Source organism: Liolophura sinensis, chromosome 1, assembly GCF_032854445.1.
Source record: "Liolophura sinensis isolate JHLJ2023 chromosome 1, CUHK_Ljap_v2, whole genome shotgun sequence".
In the NCBI taxonomy this organism is placed as follows: domain Eukaryota; kingdom Metazoa; phylum Mollusca; class Polyplacophora; order Chitonida; family Chitonidae; genus Liolophura; species Liolophura sinensis.
The window spans coordinates 96,382,995-96,405,645 of record NC_088295.1 but is presented as its reverse complement, the minus strand read 5'-3'; the positions used below and the strand labels follow the sequence as shown (position 1 = coordinate 96,405,645).

Genomic DNA, 22,651 nt, shown 5'->3' with positions numbered 1-22,651 from the left:
ACTGATTGATTGATTTATTTATTTATTTGATTGGTATTTTACGCTGTGCTCAAGAAAATTTCACTTATACCATGGCAGCAAGCATTATGGGGGAAACCCACTTTCCTTTCAATTTCAGAGACAGCAGACATTACCCCACACACAACCATAGTATACAAGAACAGGGCTGCCCTGTACTCAGTGTGTCTTGCCGTCTAATACCAAGGGCAACAGACATTACAGCCCCACATAATAATAGAGTGACTTAGTTGTTTAAACTAGGGCAGAGAATAATGACAGAAAACAAGGTCAGCAAGACACTGGTTGTGGCAACATTTTACTTTAAGATGTCTTACCTATGAAATGTATTCAATAACTACTTTGTGCAAATACATAACTACGACATACTATCTACGAATATTCTGTTCTAGAGCTTGTGAGATATTGGTAAATGCACCACTCATAACGTAATCTCTAATGATTTACAGTGCGAGCGCCACACAATAAAGTTAAATGTATGTTATCTAACTTTCTTTTAATACTTCATCTATTTAGAAGTTGAAGAAACATCGAAACTATCCGATATTGTATGATCTCTGGTTACATATTGATTTGTTTGTTTGTCTTCGGGAAACCAGACATTTAATTTTGTCATTGGGCAGCCATGAAGAATACAGGATATTAGGAAAAATGTAGGCGAATCATATATCTGGATGTAATTCCTGAAGAACAAATCGATGGTAATGGCAATGCATTCTGTCACCAAATGTTCTTATTGTAGGTGAGTACATCTCTGTGTATTAACTATAAAGTAAAACCAGGAAACTAGAGCGTCGTGAACTTCCGCTGTTTTCGACATTTCTAAATCCAAACTGGATTTGATTTCTTCATTTTATTTAAGGTTTTATTTAAGGAAAACATCTTTGACATATCATATACGACACACCATTCTCCATTGCTCTGAATACGTTCACATTCCTGTACATTTTTAGCTAATTCATTGTACATCACATTCTGCTGAAGAAGTCCAAATACCCTAAACAAACAGAGCTTAATCCATTCTGTTCTAACTCTTTGTACATGTATATAGAATTTCACGCCTTGTAAGATTGCTTACAATATTTCTTAACTGTGTCAAACAATACTGCCATACTAATTTCCACGACCGCGGGCTGTTTATGCATAGTCCGATAGAGGCTGGTGATTATGTTCTCGAATTCTCCACGTTATTATTGACAACACGAAAGTTTTCCTTAGTTGTGCCCCCTCCAACGCTCGTAACCATTGTGAGACGCTCATTCGGAGTATGGAGGCGGAGTCGCATATTTGTCATTAAGCTGCAATTCTTCACGAATGTGGATGACAGACAGTGTCTTATCCACCACTAGTAAGGTTCAAGGTGTGATTCTGATTACAGTTGGGCTCTCCGGTTCTGTGATGCTGATTACAGTTGGACTCTCCGGTTCTGTGCTGCTGATTACAGTTGGGCTCTCCGGTTCTGAGATGTTGATTACATTTGGGCCTTAGGGCTCTAAAATGCTGATTACAGTTGGGCTCTCCGGTTCTGAGATGTTGATTACATTTGGGCCTTAGGGCTCTAAAATGCTGATTACAGTGGGGCTCTCCGGCTCTGAGATGCTTATTACAGTTAGGCTCTCCGGTTCTGTGCTACTGATTAGAGTGTGGCTCTCCCGTTCTGTGGTGCTGATTACAGTTGAGCCCTCAGGCTCTAAGATGCTGATTACAGTTGGGTTCTCCGGTTCTGAGCTGCTAATTACAGTTGGGCTCTCCGTTTCTGAGATGCTGATTACAGTTGGGCTCTTCGATTCTGTGATGATGATTGCAGTTAGGCTCTCCGGTTCTGTGCTACTGATTACAGTTTGGCTTTATGGCTTTGAGATGCTGATTGCAGTTGGGCTCTCCTGTTCTGAGATGCTGATTACAGTGTGGCCCTCGGGCTATGTGATGCTGATTACAGTTGGGCTCTCCATTTCTGTGATGCTGATTACAGTTGGGCCCTCGGGCTATGTGATGGTGATTACAGTTGGGCTCTAGGACTTTGAGATGTTGATTACAGTTGGGCTCTCGTGCTCTAAGATGCTGATTACAGTTGAGGTCTCGTGCTCTGAGATGCTGATTACAGCTGGGGTCTCAGGTTCTGAGTTGCTGATTACAGTTGGGCTCTCCGGTTCTGAGATGCTGATTACAGTTGGGCCCTCGGGCTATGTGATGCTGATTACAGTTGGGCTTTCCGGTTCTGTGATGCTGATTACAGTTGGGCCCTCAGGCTCTGAGATGCTGATTGCAGCTGGGCTCTCCGGCTCTGAGAAGCTGATTACAGTTGGGCTCTTCGATTCTTTGATGCTGATTGCAGTTGGGCCCTCGGCTCTGAGATGCTGATTACAGTGTGGCTCTCCGGCTCTGAGATGCTGATTACAGTTGGGATCTTCGGTTCTGTGAAGCTGTTTACAGTTGGGCTCTTCGGTTCTGTGATGCTGATTACAGTGTGGCTCTCGGGCTCTGAGGTGCTGATTACAGTTGGGCTCTCCGGCCCTGAGATACTGATTACAGTTGAGCTTTCCGGCTCTGACATGCTGAGTGCAGATTGGCTCTCGGGGTCTGAGATGCTAATTACAGTTGAGCTCTCCGGTTCTGAGATGATGATTACAGTTGGGCTCTCCGGCTCTTTGATGCTGATTACATTGTGGCTCTCGGGATATGAGATGTTGATTACAGTTGGGCTCTCGGGGTCTGAGATGCTCATTACAGTTGGGCTCTCCTGCTCTAAGATGCTGAGTGCAGATAGGCTCTCGGGGTCTGAGATGCTGATTACAGTTGGGCTCTCCGGTTCTGAGGTGCTGATTACAGTTGGGCTCTCCGGCTCTGAGATGATGATTGGGCTCGCCAGTTCTGTGAAGCTGATTACAGTTGGGCTTTTGGGCTATGAGATGCTGATTACAGTTGGTCTCTCCGGTTCTGTTATGATGATTGGGCTCTCTGGTTCTGTGATGATGTTTGCTCTCTCATGTGCATGCGCCAACATTTGTCGAGGAAGAACAGGCACACTACCAATAAATCAATTCTACTGATGACATCGTAAAGAATAAAAGTAATCCAATCAAACAGACTCTATAGGATTTGCCTTTTAAACGCCAAAGGGCAAATGTGACACATTGGTGTTAGATGTACCCATTAGACATTTTCCTATGGGGAGAAATCGAACAGGGGATTCTTTCTTTGACTTGACTGCTGAAGACTTGCTTTCATATCTTGGGGCGGCGTCCTCACGGCTCTCTGCAAACATTTTAAAAAATCCATCCTTTAGTGTACAAATCCACTGGAATTAATTTGTAAATATATGTCAAATTTAATTAACAACCGTATGAAGAACTAGCCTATTAGTGCTCACTGGCCATCCTCATAAAAATTTCATCAACCTCTTTTGTCGTAATTGTTTTTTCAATAAAGACGATACTTAGCTTTCACCTTCATAAAGGAACTTTACAAATGAAAAAAAATAAGAACTGTGTGGTGTAAAAGATGTAGTTCGCATGTCTCTTAAGTAAAATAAAATTTTATGAATCACAAGCAAGCACTGAGATAAAGATCTTTAATATTACACATTTTATTGGGATTACCTCATTGTTCTGATACTGGCCGGTAAACGGATTGTTGGGATTAAAAGCATGATCAAAAGCTGGGCCGTCTGCAAATGAAAACCGTATCGAACATCAGACAATTATTAATATTGACATCATTCAAGTACTCCTATATATCAATATTTTCAAGCCGGGTAAAAGATATCGACACCTGTCCAATTTGATTTACATCCATCGCGAATGGAGAATAGATAAAAAAAAAGTCAGCCTATGAAATCTGCGTTCGTATTAAAAAGACAAATAAGAATAGTGGATGTACAAAATCTGATTTCTTATTTGGGAAAATAGAACGATATATCTATAAAATGTGGATTATCTTGTGCAGGGACAGGCGATTATGTGCAAATTGGAACTCCGGGTATATATCAAACTGAGTAGCTTACCTTGAGCAAAGCCAGAGCTGGAGGCATTTTTGGGGGCCAGGAATGCGTCAGGTGTTGTGGATCCGTAGCTCTGAGACATACCTGAAAGTAAACAATCTCGCCTTTACGAGCCTCTGTAGCTTAATCAGCACTAATGCAAGGAGCAGAGTATAGTACCACTTTACACAGCGTATAATGTATAATCATTTTCCACCTGTAAATCCTTAAATAAAGTGTAAATCTTCAGGTGAGGTGTTAGGCATCTTACACCCGCCGTCGTGTATTGGGGAGAAGTCAGTCTAACCACGAATCTACCTCAACCTCTACGGTGTGCACCTCGAGGTCTCTCCATATTGTATAGCATCTTCAATATGGAGAATTACATGGAATAAAGAATAATATAGATTTACTACACATATGTAGATGGACAACGTGTAGCTTTAGCCTAGATTATAGCATGCTGAGTACTATCGGGTATTATGACTATGCTGTACTAGTGTTTACCTGACCTGGCCTGTTACCACCACCACACGTGAAGTTATACTGTTGATTTGTAAGGGGTCATGATATAACAACTATTTACCATGTATGTTTATTGCTGTTTTTCTTCGGGCCCAGCTTGCCCTGAAATAAATTCTGTTGCCATTTTACCTGAGAAAAGATCTTGGGTGTTAGTTATTACATGGAAGTTATAGAAAACTAGAACAGGAATTTAACAGCAGGAGCTTACGCTATAAGTAGCAATTCTTTCAGGTGATTTATGAATCTCAAGTAGCATTTGTTACTTGAAACTTTGTCCAAACAATAGTCTTAATAGTAGAACCCTCAGTCCTGGACACTTGGCCTGAGCTAGTTAAGAAAAAGATTGTGAATGTAATCCATCATATCAGTACTAATGCTCATGTGATATCAATTTTAATGCTTATGTGACAGCCCGGCAAGTTCTGAAGGATCCTACCATGCGAAAGGTACTTGATGACCTTCAGAGAAAATACGCTATCGTTCCGCTAACAAAGTCCTTAATAATATTACATTTGTCTGCAAGATTTATTACCATCAGGTTCTTGTGGAGGATACTTTTATTTCTCACACGGATTTAATACATAAAAATTCATCACTAATTGTTCTGGTGTTTAATAAAACCGGTCGCCGCTATATTAATGTCGGAGGCAACAAAGCCTTTTTCAGTTCCACTACATACAAGGGATATCATTCATGGGATGCTTCGATGTTCATTGAGTTGCTTAAATTTCTCATTAATAACATCTATGTGAACTTCGGGGAAACCATATATCAACAGTGTATAGGTTCCGATGGGTACAAGTTGTGCCCTCCCTTTTTGCCGATTTATACCTGTTCTCATATGAATACGACTATATGCAGAAACAATTAAGGAGTGATACTCATCAGGCCCGATCTTTCTCTTTCACTAAACGGTATATTGATTATCTGCTAGCTTTAAACAATACATATATAGCAAAGGCTGTGAAAAATATTTACCCACCTTCGTTGGATGGGAAACTACAGACTTTCCAGATGGTACATCTTATCTGGACATATATTTCTACAAAGGCAAAAACTGTTTCCTTTCTCACGGACTTTACAACAAGAGGGATAGTTTCAATTTTGACACGGTAAATTATCCTTACTTCGATAGGAATATGCATAAGGTCCTGCATATCGCATGTACATGATTTCAATCAACGTCACCAGTTATTATTGCAAAAACTAGTGTGTCAAGGTTATTCCATCTAACGCCTTCACTTCAAGATTCTTAAGTTTTATAATGAGTACAATGTTCTAATAAGTAAATATGAACAGAGTGTCCTGGCCCTCTGGCGCACGATTTGAATACTGATTTCACTCAATTGCTTAGAACATGCATTGCGTCTTTCCAACATCACTGAAATGTAGTGACTGCTTCTGTTTGCATGATTCCGTCCTATTTTCGTACTTTATATACTTTTCTTTCCTGTCTGGTGGTTTGTGTTTTCCGTCGTTTTTCGGAATTGGCCTTGCCATTACTGTTCTGGAACATCTTTATTGGTTGAGGGCTGTTAAACGAATGTCGAAGTATACACTGTCCAAGTATAACTGGATTTATTTTTTAGACTTAGATTTAGAAATGTTTTCAACCCATTCTTCTGTGGCCTTTTTCTGGCCATATAGGTACAAGCTGTGGCACATCGAGTTATTGCCACTAAGCACACAAAGACAGCTAACCATCCGCATAAATGTTTAGATATATGAAAGCATTCCTGGAATGGACCTTTAAACCAATTATTTCAAGAAAGAAAATATGGATTTAAAGTCATTGAACAGACCACCGTAAAATCTATACGTTTTAAAGCCATTTCAGCTGGTTGGAAAAATTCCTAAAAAGCAAATATTGTCCAGGACAGTGTTTAATTGTCTTCACAAACTTCATTTTAATGCTTTATTTTCCTTTAATCTGAACTGCCCCACGGTCACTTAAATCAGTCAATCATTTAGACATTCAGGCTCGGTATTAAATAACTGAAATAAATAACTTTTCACCTTTTTCTCTGGTGTCGACATCAGACAACTTATGGTTGGACAAATTCCGGGAGAGCGGATTGGCTGGTACGCCGTGGGGAGCTAGGTGTGAAGCTTCTTCCAAAATCTGGTGGGGCTCGTTACTTCGGAAAGAGGTCAGGTGATCCCGACCGTGGATGACGTAATTCACGCCGAAAAAGCCGATTAGAACGAATATACATGTTACCCCGTATGCTCTGAATGTCACGTCACTTCCTGTTGAATATAGAGTTTACGTATTAGATTTGGTCTGCATAGAACAGAATAAGAACATGTGTTAAGTATGTGGAGAAAAATTTAAATCTCATTTCATTCAGAGAAAAGACACATAAGAACTATATTACTCTCCAAATGTGTCTAATTTTCAATGACTGGAATTAACTTTATTTCACTTTTAACTGATTCGGCTTTGTCCAGGCATTCACACGTTCCTGCGGAATAATGACGGCATGTTTTGGGTTTTTTCAGTGGACTTACCGTAATAATGAACTAGAATCCCACCAAAGACAGCGCCACAGCCGCGACCCAGGCCATGATGCAGACCTTGAAGAATTCCCTGGGCCGAGGAGCGCAGGCCAGTAGGTACAGACTGGATCACGTACGAGCAGCAGGTGGCCCACACGGCAGCGTGAGTTAAACCTTCAAAGACAGGAAGTAAATAGTGTGACCATGGCTTGCACTATTTATGAGTTATGATTTGTATGCGACTTGATCTGTTCCTGAGTCCTTGAGTGATTTACCAAACAAGTTAACAAGAAAGGGCATGGATGTTTAAAAATTATATGTTCACATGCATCTATTGTACATTCTCTGGTCAAGGCAAAAGAGCAATTTTCTGAAGGCTACACGAGACCAAATGTATATACAATATGTATCAATAAAGAGTCACTTTAAAGTTTTAAAAAACTTAAGAGTTGAATAAGTGTTAGAGAAGCCGTATTCCCTCTGATTATGAGACAATTCTAATATACTGTAAAGCCATTTTCAACGAGAAAGTGGTAGTAGAATATGTCGGGCGATCTTCCCCAAAGTCTCAAAAAGGATCCCACAATGCTTCGGTCGTAATGATAAGGGCTACATCGTGTATACGGTTTCTCTATAATGGCGTATCCCATGGCCTCGTAAGAACTCTCGATTAAAAAGCGATTTATATAGTTACAAAGAACGTGATAAAAATAGCTATGAACCGTTTAGGTCTATATGGACCCCTCTTCTGAAGCGACTTTACATTTTTTGATGTCTTTTCTTTTACACTTTGCTTCATTTTAGCATTTGGTAAGCAGTTTGTAAATAATAAATATCAGTCAATTCCTTAGGGATGCGGAAAGTCTATGGGAACAAAAAGATATCTGATTGTATAAGGTTTGAAATTAAATCTTTAAAGCAATAATATTTTGTCCCTGAATTTATCACAACTAACCCTAGCCCTAACCCAAACCCTAACCCTAAAAACCCAAACCCTAACCCTAAAAACCCTAACCCAAACCCAGACCCTAACCCTAAAAACAATAACCCAAGCCCTGACCCAAATCATAACCCTAAAGACACCAACCCTAAAAACCCTAACCCTAACCCTAACCCTAAAAATAAATATTTTTTTCTTATACTATACATACAGTAGTATTTGTACAGGCATAACATTACTACTGATTTTCATCTTTATCTCAGTTCTTTGTCAGCAAAGGTCGGAAAGAAAATGGCCGCCGTGTTTGACAGAAACCATATTTGTGATAGCTCTACATCTGAAAGTCTCCCGAAGGTCAAAAAGTTTCATGTTTTCATGGAAAGTGCACAGTTTTGTACTCATCGCCTGCACTAATAGCAACTTTTAATTTCTTTCTTTGCAAAGCTTCGATGCACATTCTAACAGAGTTGTCAAGCTTGTTAAAATACAACATATAGAAACTCTTTGATGCTATTCTCTCAACATCTCTCTCAGGAATTTGTGATCATATTGGTTATAACGGATTATTCAACATAATGGATGAATACTTCGCAAACCGAAATATTTATATTTTATTACACCAATAATACTTTCGTGTTTCAATATTTTCAATTAACACTAGAACAACTGGACATTAAGAACAGCTGGCCAGTGAAAACAGCTGGCCAGTGAAAACAGCTGAACAGTGAAAACAGCCGGCCAGTGAAAACAGCTGAACAGTAAGGATAACAGGTCAGTGAGAACAGCTGGCCAGTGAGAAGAACAGGTCATTGAGAATAACGGACAGTCTTACCCTGCACGAACTCAAACGGCAGAACCCAGAAGGGATTCTTTAACCAGGAAATATACAGAAAGCGACATACATTGCCCAGAAGACCTGCGTAAAGCACTTTTATGTGGCCTGTAACAAAAAAAAAAACATTGCATGATTTTTGTCAACATTTTAATTATGTATCATGTTATAGATAGTTTGGCATTTGTGCCATATGAACGGATGAATTGGAGAATAACACCCATATATATCAATGTAAACACCCGCACCTAAATATGGTGTATTTACATGTAAACAACCTGTAACTATACACAGTGTTTATACATGTCAACACCCTGTAACTATACATAGTGTATATACATGTCAACACCCTGTACCTATATGCAGTGTATATACATATAAACACCCTATACATATATACAATGTATGCACATGTTAACACCCTGTACATATATATGGTGTATATACATGTCAACACCCTGCAACTATATATAGTGTATGTACACGTTAACACCCTGTACCTATAAATTTATTTTATTTATTTAATTGGTGTTTTACGCCGTACTCAAGAATATTTCACTTATACGACGGCGGCCAGCATTATGGTGGGAGGAAACCCGGCAGAGCCCGGTGGAAACCCACGACCATCCGCTGGCTGCTGCCAGACCTTCCCACGTACGGCCAGAGAGGAAGCCAGCATGAGCTGGACTTGAACTCACAGCGACCGCATTGGTGAGAAACTCCAGGGTAATTGTGTTGCGCTAGCACGCTAACCGACTGAGCCACGGAGGCCCCCTGTACCTATAAATAGTGTATGTACATGTTAACACCCTGTGTCTATATACAGTGCATGTACATATTGACACCCGGTACCTATATATAGTGTATGTGCATATTAACACCCTGTAACTATACATAGTGTATACACATGTTAACACCCTGTACTTATATAAAGTGTACGTACATTTCAACACACTGTACCTATATATAGCGTATGTACATGTCAACACCTTGTACCTATATATAGTGTATATACATGCCAACAACCTGTACCTATAAACAGTGTATATACATGTCAACACACTGTACCCATAGATAGTGTATGTACATGTTAACACCCTCTGCATATACATATAAATAGTGCATATACATATACCCAACCGTACCTGTATATAGTGTATATACATGTAAACACCCTGTAACTATAGTGTATGTACATGTCAACACCCTGTAACTATATATAGTGCATGTACATGTTAACACCCTTTACCTATATATAGTGTATGTACATGTCAACACCCTGTACCTATATATAGTGTATGTACATGCCAACACCCTGTACCTATAAACAGTGTATATACATGTCAACACACTGTACCTATACATAGTGTATGTACATGTTAACACCCTGTGCATATACATAGGTATAGGTACAGAGTGTTAACATGTACATACACTTTTTATAGATGTAGGGTGGTGACATGTACATACACTATATATAGGTACAGGGTGTTAACATGTACATACGCTATATATAGGTAAAGGGTGTTGACATGTACATACACTATATACAGGTACTGGGTGCTAACATGTAAATACACTATATATAGGTACAGGGTGTTAACATGTATATTTACTGTGTATAGGTACAGGGTGTTAACGTGTACATACACTATAAATAAGTACAGAGTGTTCAGATGTACATGCACTATATATAGGTACAGGGTGTTAACATGTACATACACTATATATAGTTGCAGGGTCTTGACATGTACATACACCATATATATACTAATGGAAAAAAGTAACTGTGCATCACAGAAAATGGGACAAAACAAAAGATGTTTGAAAAGTTATAAACCTAACCGTCAATAAACATTTAGCCAAGCATTTTTCATGAAATGTCATGTCACGTATCGCGCGTGGTACGTGCACTTCGTGTATAATGACATGACTCACATTCTGCAAGATGTTTGACACATGAAGTTCACACACCTGATTTCGAAAATTGAAGAACTGTTGATTATTCTTTAGCCTCTAAATGTTGTGGAAAACACGTTAACTTCAACATAAACTATGCGTGCAACATGCCACGGCTTACAGAAAATCAGCGTCTCCGCGCCGTGGGTACGCTGGAGATTGGAATGGCCCAGAATGAAGTTGCCAGACATTTTGGTGTCCATCGAAACACGATATCCTCTCTATGGCGACGTTTTCAACAGAATGGGAACACGAGAGATTTGCCCCGGTCCGGCCGTCCACGTGTGACGTCACGTCAGCAAGACAACCATATTCGGCTGACCCATCTAAGGAATCGATTCCAGAGTTCCAGTTTGACTGCTCGGACCATTCCTGGCTTACGCCCAATCAGTTGCAGGACTGTACGGAAACGACTGCGGGAGCGCAACATCCGGCCCAGACGTCCTGCCATACGTCCGATTTTGCTCCAACGTCACCGATAGGCACGTCTTGTCTGGTGCAGACAACATGTACGGTACAGGAGACAAGATTGGGATGGTGTTCTGTTCACTGACTAGTCGAGATTTCACCTGGACGGCTCTGATGGCAGGGCAAGGGTGTACAGACGTCCTGGTGAACAGTATGATGACGCGTGCGTTGTTCAACGTCGAGCGTTTGGTGGCGGCAGCGTTATGGTATGGGGAGGCATCACATCTCATGGGCGGACCCAACTTGTCATTGTGAATGGCAATCTGACAGGCCTGCGATACAGGGACGATATCATTCTGCCTCATGTGCAAGCGTTCATTCAAGGACATGGACGTAACATCACACTTCAGCAAGATAATGCCCGTCCACATGTCGCTCGTGTTGTGACGGATTTCTTGAGACAGCACAACATTCCGGTACTCCCTTGGCCAGCAGTTTCTCCTGACCTGTCCCCTATCGAGCACGCATGGGATGAAATGGAACGGCGATTACGTCAGGGCCCGAATCAGCCATTGATGTTAGCTGATTTGGGACAAATGTTGCTTCAGACATGGAACAACATTCCCCAAGCTTTCTTCACTCGCTTAGTGTCGTCTATGCGTCGTCGTTGTCAAGGCTGCATCAACGCCAATGGTGGACACACACGATATTGAGTTTGTGAACTGACTTTTGACACCACATCTCTTCGAGGGCGTGTCATGATGCCTAGTGTCAAATCATAAAGATTTCGAGATTATCCTGTCAGCAGTTAAACAGTGATTAAACAGAATACGAAATATCATATTCTTATCTTAATTCATTAGAACATGGCATAACTGCAGATGATGCACAGTTACTTTATTCCAGTAGTATAGGTAGAGGGTGTTAACATGTACATAAACTATATATAGTTACAGGGTGTTATCGTGTATATACATTATATATAGGTACGGGTGGGTACATGTATATACACTATTTATAGTTACAGGGTGTTGACATGTACATACACCATGTATAGGTACAGGGTGTTGACATGTACATACACTATGTATTGGTACAGTGTGTTGACATGTATATACACTATATATAGGTACAAGGTGTTGACATGTACATACGCTATATATAGGTACAGTGTGTTGAAATGTACGTACACTTTATATAAGTACAGGGTGTTAACATGTGTATACACTATGTATAGTTACAGGGTGTTAATATGCACATACACTATATATAGGTACCGGGTGTCAATATGTACATGCACTGTATATAGACACAGGGTGTTAACATGTACATACACTATTTATAGGTACAGGGGGCCTCCGTGGCTCAGTCGGTTAGCGTGCTAGCGCAACACAATTACCCTGGAGTTTCTCACCAATGCGGTCGCTGTGAGTTCAAGTCCAGCTCATGCTGGCTTCCTCTCTGGCCGTACGTGGGAAGGTCTGGCAGCAGCCAGCGGATGGTCGTGGGTTTCCACCGGGCTCTGCCGGGTTTCCTCCCACCATAATGCTGGCCGCCGTCGTATAAGTGAAATATTCTTGAGTACGGCGTAAAACACCAATCAAATAAATAAATACATGATACATGTCGATGTGCCAGTCACTATTATAATACATTCACATCCTATATAATACATGTCGATGTGCCAGTCACTATTATATTACATTCACATCCTGTATAATATATGTCGATGTGCCTGTCACTATTATATTACATTCACATCCTATATAATATATATCGATGTGCCTGTCACTATTATATTACATTCACATCCTATATAATATTTGTCGATGTGCCAGTCACTATTATATTACATTCACATCCTATATAATATATATCGATGTGCCTGTCACTATTATATTACATTCACATCCTATATGATATATGTCGATGTGCCAGTCACTATTATATTACATTCACATCCTATATTATATATGTCGATGTGCCAGTCACTATTATATTATATTCACATCCTATATGATATATATCGATGTGCCAGTCACTATTATAATACATTCACATCCTATGTAATATATGTCGATGTGCCTGTCACTATTTTATTACATTCACATCCTATATGATATATGTCGATGTGCCAGTCACTATTATAATACATTTACATCCTATATAATTTATGTCGATGTGCCAGTCACTATTATATTACATTCATATCCTATTTTATATATGTCGATGTGCCTGTCACTATTATATTACATTCACACCCTATATAATATATGTCGATGTGCCAGTCACTATTATATTACATTCACATCCTATATGATATATGTCGATGTGCCTGTCACTATTATATTACATTCACATCCTATATGATATATGTCGATGTGCCAGTCACTATTATAATACATTCACACCCTATATAATTTGTCCGTGTGCCTGTCACTATTTTATTACATTCACACCCTATATAATAAATTGATGTGCCAGTCACTATTATATTACATTCACATCCGATATAATTTATGTCGATGTGCCTGTCACATCCTATATAATACATGTCGATGTGCCAGTCACTATTATATTACATTCACATCCTATATAATACATGTCGATGTGCCAGTCACAAATTTATTACATTGACATCCTATATAATATATATCGATGTGCCTGTCACTATTATATTACATTCACATCCTATATGATATATGTCGATGTGCCTGTCACTATTATAATACATTTACACCCTATATAATTTATGTCCGTGTGCCTGTCACTATTTTATTACATTCACACCCTATATAATAAATTGATGTCCCAGTCACTATTATATTACATTCACATCCTATATAATATATGTCGATGTGCCTGTGACTATTATGTTACATTCACATCCTATATAATACATGTCGATGTGCCAGTCACTATTATATTACATTAACATCCTATATAATACATGTCGATGTGCCAGTCACTATTATAAAATTTATTATATTCACATCCTATATGATATATGTCGATATGCCTGTCACAAATTTATTACATTCACATCCTATATAATATATATCGATGTGCCAGTCACTATTATATTACATTCACATCCTATATAATATATATCGATGTGCCTGTCACTATTATATTACATTCACATCCTATATAATATATGTCGATGTGTCAGTCACTATTATATAACATTCATACGCTGAATGATACATGTTGATGTATTATCACCATTCACCATAATATTACATTTACATCATTTCTCCGATGCGGATGCTGTGAGTTCAGGTCCAGCTCATGCTGGCTCTCTCTCTGGCCGTGCGTGGGAAGATGTGGCAGCTACCTGCGGATGGTCGTAGGTTCCCCCCGGGCTCTGCCCGGTTTCCTCCCGCCATAGTGCTGGCCTACGTCGTAAGTGAAATATTCTTGAGTACAGCGTAAAACACCAAATAAATAAATAAATACATGATATACGTTGATCTACCAGTCGCCATTATGTTACATTCATATCGTGCCTGATATATATCAATGTGCCAGTAAGAATTATATTACATTTATATCCTGTTTGATATGTGTCGATGTGCCAGTCACCATAATATTACATTCACATCTTACATGATATATTGCTCAGTTGGTTAGCGCGCTAGCGCAGCGTAAAGACCCAAGAGTCTCTCACCAATGCGGTTGCTGTGAGTTCAAGTCCAGCTCATGCTGGCTTCCTCTCCGGCCGTACGTGGGAAGGTCTTGCAGCAACCTGCGGATGGTCGTGGGTTTCCCCCGGGCTCTGCCCGGTTTCCACCCACCATAATGCTAGCCGCCGTCGTATAAGTGAAATATTCTTGAGTACGCCAAAAAAACAACAATCAAATAAATAAATAAATAAATATATCATATATTTATTGATTGGTATTTTACGTCGTACTCAAGAATATTTCACTTATACGACGGCGGCCAGCATTATGGGGGGTGGGGGTGGAAATAGGGTAGAGCCCGGGGGAAACCCAAGACCATCCGCAGGTTGCTGCAAGACCTACACATGCACGGCCGGAAAGGAAGCCAGCATGAGCAGGACCAACTCACAGCGACCGCATTGGTGAGAGGCTCCTGGGTCTTTACGCTGCGTTAGCACGTTAACTGAGTCATGGATGCCCCCATACGGTATATGTCGATGTGCCAGTCAGTATTATAATACATTCACATTCTGTTTGATATATGTTGATGTGCCAGTCAGTATTATAATACATTCACATTCTATATGATATATGTCTATGTGCCTGCCACTGTTACATTACATTCACACTCTATATGGTATATGTGGTTGTGCCAGTATCTATTACAACTAACCCATGCATATCCTTTTTTCATATTCTATGAGAACGGAGCAGTATAGACTGAACCTACCGTAAGACGAGATGAACTTTGAGGTGAGGAAGAATGCCAAGAGCTCCGAGATGTGATTAATAACGGAGGCCAATCCGAAGAGGGTGGGAGTGCCGCCCAGGTCTTGGAGGTGCCAGAAGAGGAAGGTAAATATTATTCCGATGCCAAAACCCATAAACCAAGCTACAAACAACACGGAAATGTATTTAGGTGTGGCTAGCATCTTGACGACGGCCAGCCATTTTCCCATGAATACGGTCTCAAACTGAATGTCGCCACAATCCAAGTCATTAGATTTCTTTGTGGCATCGCTTACCATGTCAGATTGTTTGTTAAGGGAAATATGAAGCGGTCTGGCACCAGTCGCGGCCAGCGCCGCTCTGTTACTTTGCCTGTCCAGATCGCTGTAGCCATGCACAGGGGCGCCTTCCCCTGAGTAGTTGTCACTTGTTTGTTTCGGTGGGAACTCTTCATCACTACTCTCGTCGACCAGCCTCTGCCGATCAACACGCGTTTTCCTTGTTATTTTGGAAATGATTTTGTCTTTCACCTCATCCTTCAGCATTGACAGCTGTACCTCTCGTGGTTGACCGTCATAACCAAAGTTGAACTGAGTTGCTGTAATAAATGCCAAACTCATGAGCACAGAAAATATTGCGAAACAGATGATGTAGTTTTTTTCTCCCCGATCTTGCATCCCGCAGGGGTGATCAGGAAAAGAATCCGAGTGATCTAGAGCCAGACCGACAAAGAACATAGCCAGTCCCCATCCCATTGAACCGAACATCCGTTGACGACCATAGTTATCCGTGTCATCTCCTAAGTAAGTCAAGGTCACTGTATCCGCCAAGGTAATGGCCGGAGCACTAAAGAACTCCCCGATGATGACTAAAATTAGCAAGGCTAAAAACGCCGAGTGCACTTCCTTTTCCTTATAGACAATTGTTGTAAACAGTGGGCTGACCAGTCCACGAACTTCGTGCTCGTCTTTATTTGCAATTTCTTCTGGTCGGAGATGTAATGGTGACTGACCAACCGCTTTTCGTTTTGGTCTATATTTGATATCGGAATAACCGTATCTCAGAGGATCATAATCATCAAACACCTCGGTGTCGCCATTAAATACGCTTAAATTATTTATGTCGTTTTCAAGATGAGAGAGGCCTGCAAATGGGTTAAGTTGGTGACTGAACGTGGAAGGGAGATAATCAAACGCACTTCCTGTGTCTCGTCGACGGCGGGATTGGACATCTTGCAAGACAATATGTGTGGAATTATCATGGAGACAGTATCTGGCTGGTGGTTTAACAAAGGCGATGGAGAGCGTAAATACCACCCAACAAAACAAAGAAAAGAGAAGCAGCTGTTTTCCTTTCTTCCATTTGTCTGCCACACCTCCCCAAAACGGTGCACTGCAAAACTCGACGAAAGGTCGAAATCCTATTAGGACCCCTCCCTGTGTTGGATTCATCCCTAATTGTTTAAAGTACACGGCCATCAGCGGGAAAAGTGAACCAAAAGCAGCAAAAAAGAAGAAGTAAAAAATCTTAGAAATCAAGAGGTCTTTGTTAACATAGGTTAGCATAGAGTCGATGAAGTCTCTTCGTTTTCCTGTGACAGGGTTTGCGCTGTTAAAGTCACGCATGTTTTCCCTAAACTGCATTCTGTCATTCTCGATCGGTGACTTGCGCGATCTGGCATCACCAATTTCTGAATCAAATTCAACCGCCATACTTGGTCTTGACGCAGTCACGACACTCTCCGCACTATCTGACACTCAGTGAATCACACCATCCAGCAGGTCTCAAATCAAGACTGTAAAACAAAGTGTTAAAACAATGTTATTACCATTACATCTTTTCAAACGCAGTCATTTCTTAACTGAACGGCCCCGACACTGAATTTCAAAGATAATCTCGATATTATATCACAGTAAGGATTGTTTACAGATGAAAACCCATTAATAAGCTGCAAAACAAGTCTGTTGATTTAGAATCAAATGCAAGCAACGTTTCTGATACTCTGACAATGAATTCTCACACTTTAGTCTTGAAACCTGAAAATATTCTCAAAACACATCTCTTTTACCAGACACTTATGAAATCAAGTAGGAATGAGCAAATAATGAGCATAACGTAAGTAAGCCTCCAACACTCATGTAGAGAGTCCAACTGTTTACCCATATAGAGCCTCCAAAACTTATATAGAGCCTCCAACACTTATATAGAGCCTCCAACAACCATATAGATCCTTCAACACTCATATAGAGAGTCCAACACTAATACATAGCCTCCAACACTCATATAGAGTCCAACACTCATATAGAGTCCAACACTCATATAGAGCCTCCAACTGTTTACCCATATATAGAGTCCAACACTCATACAGAGCCTCTAACCCTCAAACAGAGCCTCCCACACTCATATAGAGAGTCCAGCACTCATATAGAGCCTCCAACACTTATACAGAGCCTCCCACACGCATACAGAGCCTCCAACACTCATATAGAGAGCCTAACACTAATATATAGCCTCCAACACTCAAATAGAGAGTTCAACACTCATCTAGAGCCTCCAACACTCATATAGAGCCTTCAACACTCATATAGAGCCTCCAACACTCATATAGAGAGAGCCCAACACTAATATAGAGCCTCCCACACACATATAGAGCCTCTCACACACATATAGAGCCTCCAACACTCATATAGAGAGTCCAACACTCATATAGAGCCGAACTGTTTACCCATATAGAGCCTCCAACACTCATATAGAGCCGCCAACACTGATATAGAGCCTCCAACTGTTTACCCATAAAGAGCCTCTAACACTTTAGTCATACAGAACCCCAACACTCATATAGAGTCCAACTGTTTACCCATAAAGAACCCCTAACACTTTATTCATACAGAACCTCCAACACTCATATAGAGCCCAACTGTTTACCCATATAGAGCCTCAAACACTCATATAGAGCCTCCAACTGTTTACCCATATAGAGCCTCAGACACTCATATAGAGCCTCAAACACTCATATACAGTCTAACCGTTTACCCACATAGAGCCTCCAACACTCATGCAGAAAGTCCAACACTTTACTGACATAGAACCTTAAACATTTTACTCATATAGAGCCTCCAACACTTTATACATATACAGTCTGCAACGTTTTACACATATAGAACCTCTAACACTTTACTCATATAGTTCCTCCAACACTTTACTCATACAGAACCTCCAACACTCTATATATATATATAACCTTCTGCGCTTTACTCAAATAGAACCTCCAATACTTTATGCATATAGAGCCTCCAACACTTTACCCATATAGAACCGATATAGTTAAAGGTCACCCACCCAGTGGAATTCAATGCGTCAAGTGTCAAACGTTCTCCACTCAGTCGAGCCCAATGCGTCAAGAGTTAAACGTTCTCCACTCAGTCAAGCCCAATGCGTCAAGTGTTAAAAGTTCTCCACTCAGTTGAGCCCTATGCGCCAAGTGTTAAAAGTTCTCCACTCAGTTGAGCCCAATGCGTCAAGCGTTAAACGTTCTCCACTCAGTCGAGCCCAATGCGTCCAGCGTTAAACGTTCTCCACTCAGTCGAGCCCAATGTGTCAAATGTTAAAGGACCCACACACATAATCACATCTAATTAAAGGAATACTCAATGAGCTCTATCCAATTCCCCAAGCATTAAATAATACCAACTCAGCTATATCGAAGTCGTCAAGCGTTAAAGGAATCCCACTGAACCGTATCCAATTCGCCAAGCTTTGAGGTAATCACCACTGAGCCGTATCCAACTCACCAAGCATTAAGTAATACCCACTCAGTCGTATCCAAGTCGTCAAGCGTTAAAGGAATCCCCACTCAGTTGTTTCCAATGTGATAAATGTTAATGGAATCCCCACCGAGTTGTATCCAATGAGACAAATGTTACAGCAATCCCCACTGAGTCATTTCAAACACGTCAAGAGTTAATTGCATCCCCGCTGAGCCGTATCCAATGGTACAAATGTTAAAGGATTCCCCACCCTGTCACATCCAATACGTCAAGCGTTAATTGAATCCCCGCTGAGTCGTATCCAGTGGCACAAATGTTAAAGGATCCCCACCCACTTATATAAAATACAACAAATGTTAAAAAGATCCCCTAGAAGTACACGCGTGGTGCTATTTTCTTTGGTCAAGGGTGTCGGTATGTCATTGCTAGAGCACACAGTCCCCGTATTGTTACTGCGTGCCTCCTACAGCGTAGCCTTATACCTCCACCAGGGCTAGCACTAAGTCCAGACAGTTCACCTAAATTTAGAATCTGTCGTATACGCGTGTACGTTAACACCAACAGCCACTGACAATATTTTAGGAACTTATTCGAACTGAGTACTGGCTCGGTCTTGGCGACATTGAACCTGGATGGTAAATTTGGTATTGGAGTGTGGGGATTATTTTCCACCTCTCGTAACAAACTAACCATCAAGGAACACTGTATTCTTTCATCGTATGTCTCGGTTGTATTGTTCACCTGGTGAAAGATTTTGAATTTTATATGGCTTAGTTTTATAGAATATCCCATACTTTTTGGGATCAATATTCAGTTGATAAATAGCTCGCAAAATGATAGAAACACTAGGTACCCTTCTGGCCATAATGCCACCATCCCATTCAACACGTTCATTCAAAGACGTAATAAGCTGGAGAAATCGTCTCTTTTTATCAGTCAAGACTTGATTAGCAATGACTGATTAATAATGACAGATGATTACAGTTCTTACGGCAGAGCTGCACTGGAAGAGACCAGGGTTGGTGGATAGAAATTGCGGGAATCATTTAGCGACTTATCTGGGTGATAACCAGGCGAGTTACCAGGCATGTGAAATGTGAATGGCTCCACAGTATTTGAGTAGCGGATACTGGGAATCGATAGGATGTATTGATGAGTACAGCGTCTATATAACTGGACGGACGTTGAAAACCGTCAGGCTGCAACACGGACCATAGCTATTCCGATGTTAGACCTATACACAAACCAGTGAAGGGTTGCCTCTCATCTTGGCTAGTATCGATTAGAGATCCAAAATAGAGCAGAGCAGAGGATCAAACGGATACTGTCCGTTTCAGCTTTTTATGCGCTCCGAGTGTCCGAGAAAGGAACATCAGGAATTCAGATGAATTCATTTGATTCGAAAACAGCAAAGGGATTGAAATTTTAGACTATCATTACGATAGAAAACATAAGGAGAATTTTCTCCTCGGCGGATTTAGACTACGGCCCACTCCGTGAGCGCCTCGCATGTCTTTACCAGTATCGACCCTCTGGCCCAGGCGCCATCAACACGGAGCCGAGAAATACTGAAGGATTTACTTCTTAACTGGTTAATTTGTAAGCCTGCATCAGTCTGCGATCTGAGTAGATATCAATGTGACTTATACCTGACCAGACCTTATTTACACACAATTGACAAATGCTAGTATGCTGCAGTTATATGTTGCTTTCTCTTATGAATAAATATCAAAGAAATAATACAGACTACGTGAATTCTGCAAATAGGGGTTCCGGGATTTATCCCATGAATAAATTAAGCCAGCAAAACGATTTTCTTTGGACGACATTTTCTGGCTACGAACAAGATCACTGCGATAGCAGGTCAAGTATTAAATGTTACCCTGTAGGTTTGTTATTTTTCTTAGACATAAAAACCTGTGAAATCTAACGTCAGTGTTAAATATGTACGACAATGGCCCAAACCTGATCATGATAATATCGAAGGCAAATGTTACAATGCAATTCCAGCGCGTAATCTTTGTTGTGGTGGGTATAATTTACCAAATATTTTATACAAATTTCGTCATTTCAGCTGACAAACAACGTGTTCAAATTTGTCAAATATTCCGAATAGTCTAAACTGTAGTTTTTTAACTGAAGTAAAAGCCTTTGTCGTAGGAACTTACACAGTTATTCGCAACAAGACAGCGCTGAAGGAATCTATGATGAGCAGTTAGGTACTACAAGAGTTCAGATCCATACAAAGCGTTTCCATACTTACCAGCGCAGAGTACTCAAGGCAGTGACTTCTGGTGTTGGTGAATAACTGGATGGTCTCACTAAATGGTACACGAAGGGCTCGACATAAGCCAGGATAGAGAGAGACAGACAGAGAGAGAGAGAGAATCGGCATGAAACTCAATCGATGCTTGGAGAAAGTCGTTGTGCTACAGAAGGTACCTGGACTTGGAGAGAGGGTTACACTGGCGACCAATAAACGCTCCAGCTATCGATTCTATCTTTGTACCAGTGCCAAGCTGTCGATACGGACCTTTGCTAGCCAGCATTGGGGGCTAGCTAACACAAGCCACGACATGACGACGATGTGAACGGCAGATGGATCTCTGCTAATAAAACGATTAAAGCCCACACTGAGAACCATTACGACGTCATCTGACTCCAAAACGTACTCTGTGCACTCTGGTTACGTGTGCCACCATCTGTACGCTGGAGTTTACAGAGACAGCAAACGTACACTATATACTCCAGTTAGATGTGCGACCGTCTGTACGCTGGAGTTTACACAGACAGTAAACCTACACTATATACTCTGGTTACGTGTGCCAACATTTTTACGCTGGTGTTTACACAGGCAGCATACGTACATTAGATACTCCGGTTACATGTCCCACCATCTGCACGCTGGTGTTTACACAGACAGTAAACGTACACTATATACTCTGGTTACATGTGCCAACATTTTTACGCTGGTGTTTACACAGGCAGCATACGTACATTAGATACTCCGGTTACATGTCCCACCATCTGCACGCTGGTGTTTACACAGACAGTAAACGCACACTTTATACTCTGGTTACATGTGCCACCATCTGTACGCTGGTGTTTACACAGACAGTAGACGTACACTATACTCTCTAGTTATTTTGCACGCAGACAGTAGACGTACACTACACTCTCTAGTTATTTGCACGCTGGTGTTTACACAGAAATTAAATGTACACTATATACTCTGGTTACATGTGCCACCATCTGTACGCTGGTGTTTACAGTGACAGCAGACGCACATTATTCTCCGGTTACATGTGTACGCTGGTGTTTACGCAGACA

General features: G+C 40.8%; 1 protein-coding gene across 1 annotated transcript; it reads right to left on the bottom strand.

The window, feature by feature from the left end:
- Positions 1-558: 558 nt before the first annotated feature.
- On the bottom strand, positions 559-21,721 carry LOC135481968 (major facilitator superfamily domain-containing protein 6-like). Its single transcript, XM_064761764.1, has 8 exons — positions 21,585-21,721; positions 15,556-17,349; positions 8,794-8,901; positions 7,034-7,195; positions 6,539-6,772; positions 4,022-4,102; positions 3,618-3,685; positions 559-3,273 (listed from the first exon to the last, which is right to left on the bottom strand). The coding sequence occupies exons 2-8, from the start codon at positions 17,264-17,266 to the stop codon at positions 3,184-3,186; spliced, it is 2,454 nt and encodes an 817-aa protein (XP_064617834.1). The 5' UTR covers positions 17,267-17,349; positions 21,585-21,721; the 3' UTR covers positions 559-3,183.
- Positions 21,722-22,651: the final 930 nt, after the last annotated feature.

Bases quoted from the DNA above. Each gene is read 5' to 3' on its own strand.
- LOC135481968 (XM_064761764.1), bottom strand. From the start codon at position 17,266: ATGGCGGTTGAATTTGATTCAGAAATTGGTGATGCCAGATCGCGCAAG. The intron at 6,773-7,033 runs GTAAGTCCACTG...TATATTCAACAG, and splicing joins GATTCTAGTTCATTATTACG to GAAGTGACGTGACATTCAGA. The intron at 3,686-4,021 runs GTAAGCTACTCA...TTTCATTTGCAG, and splicing joins CAGCTCTGGCTTTGCTCAAG to ACGGCCCAGCTTTTGATCAT.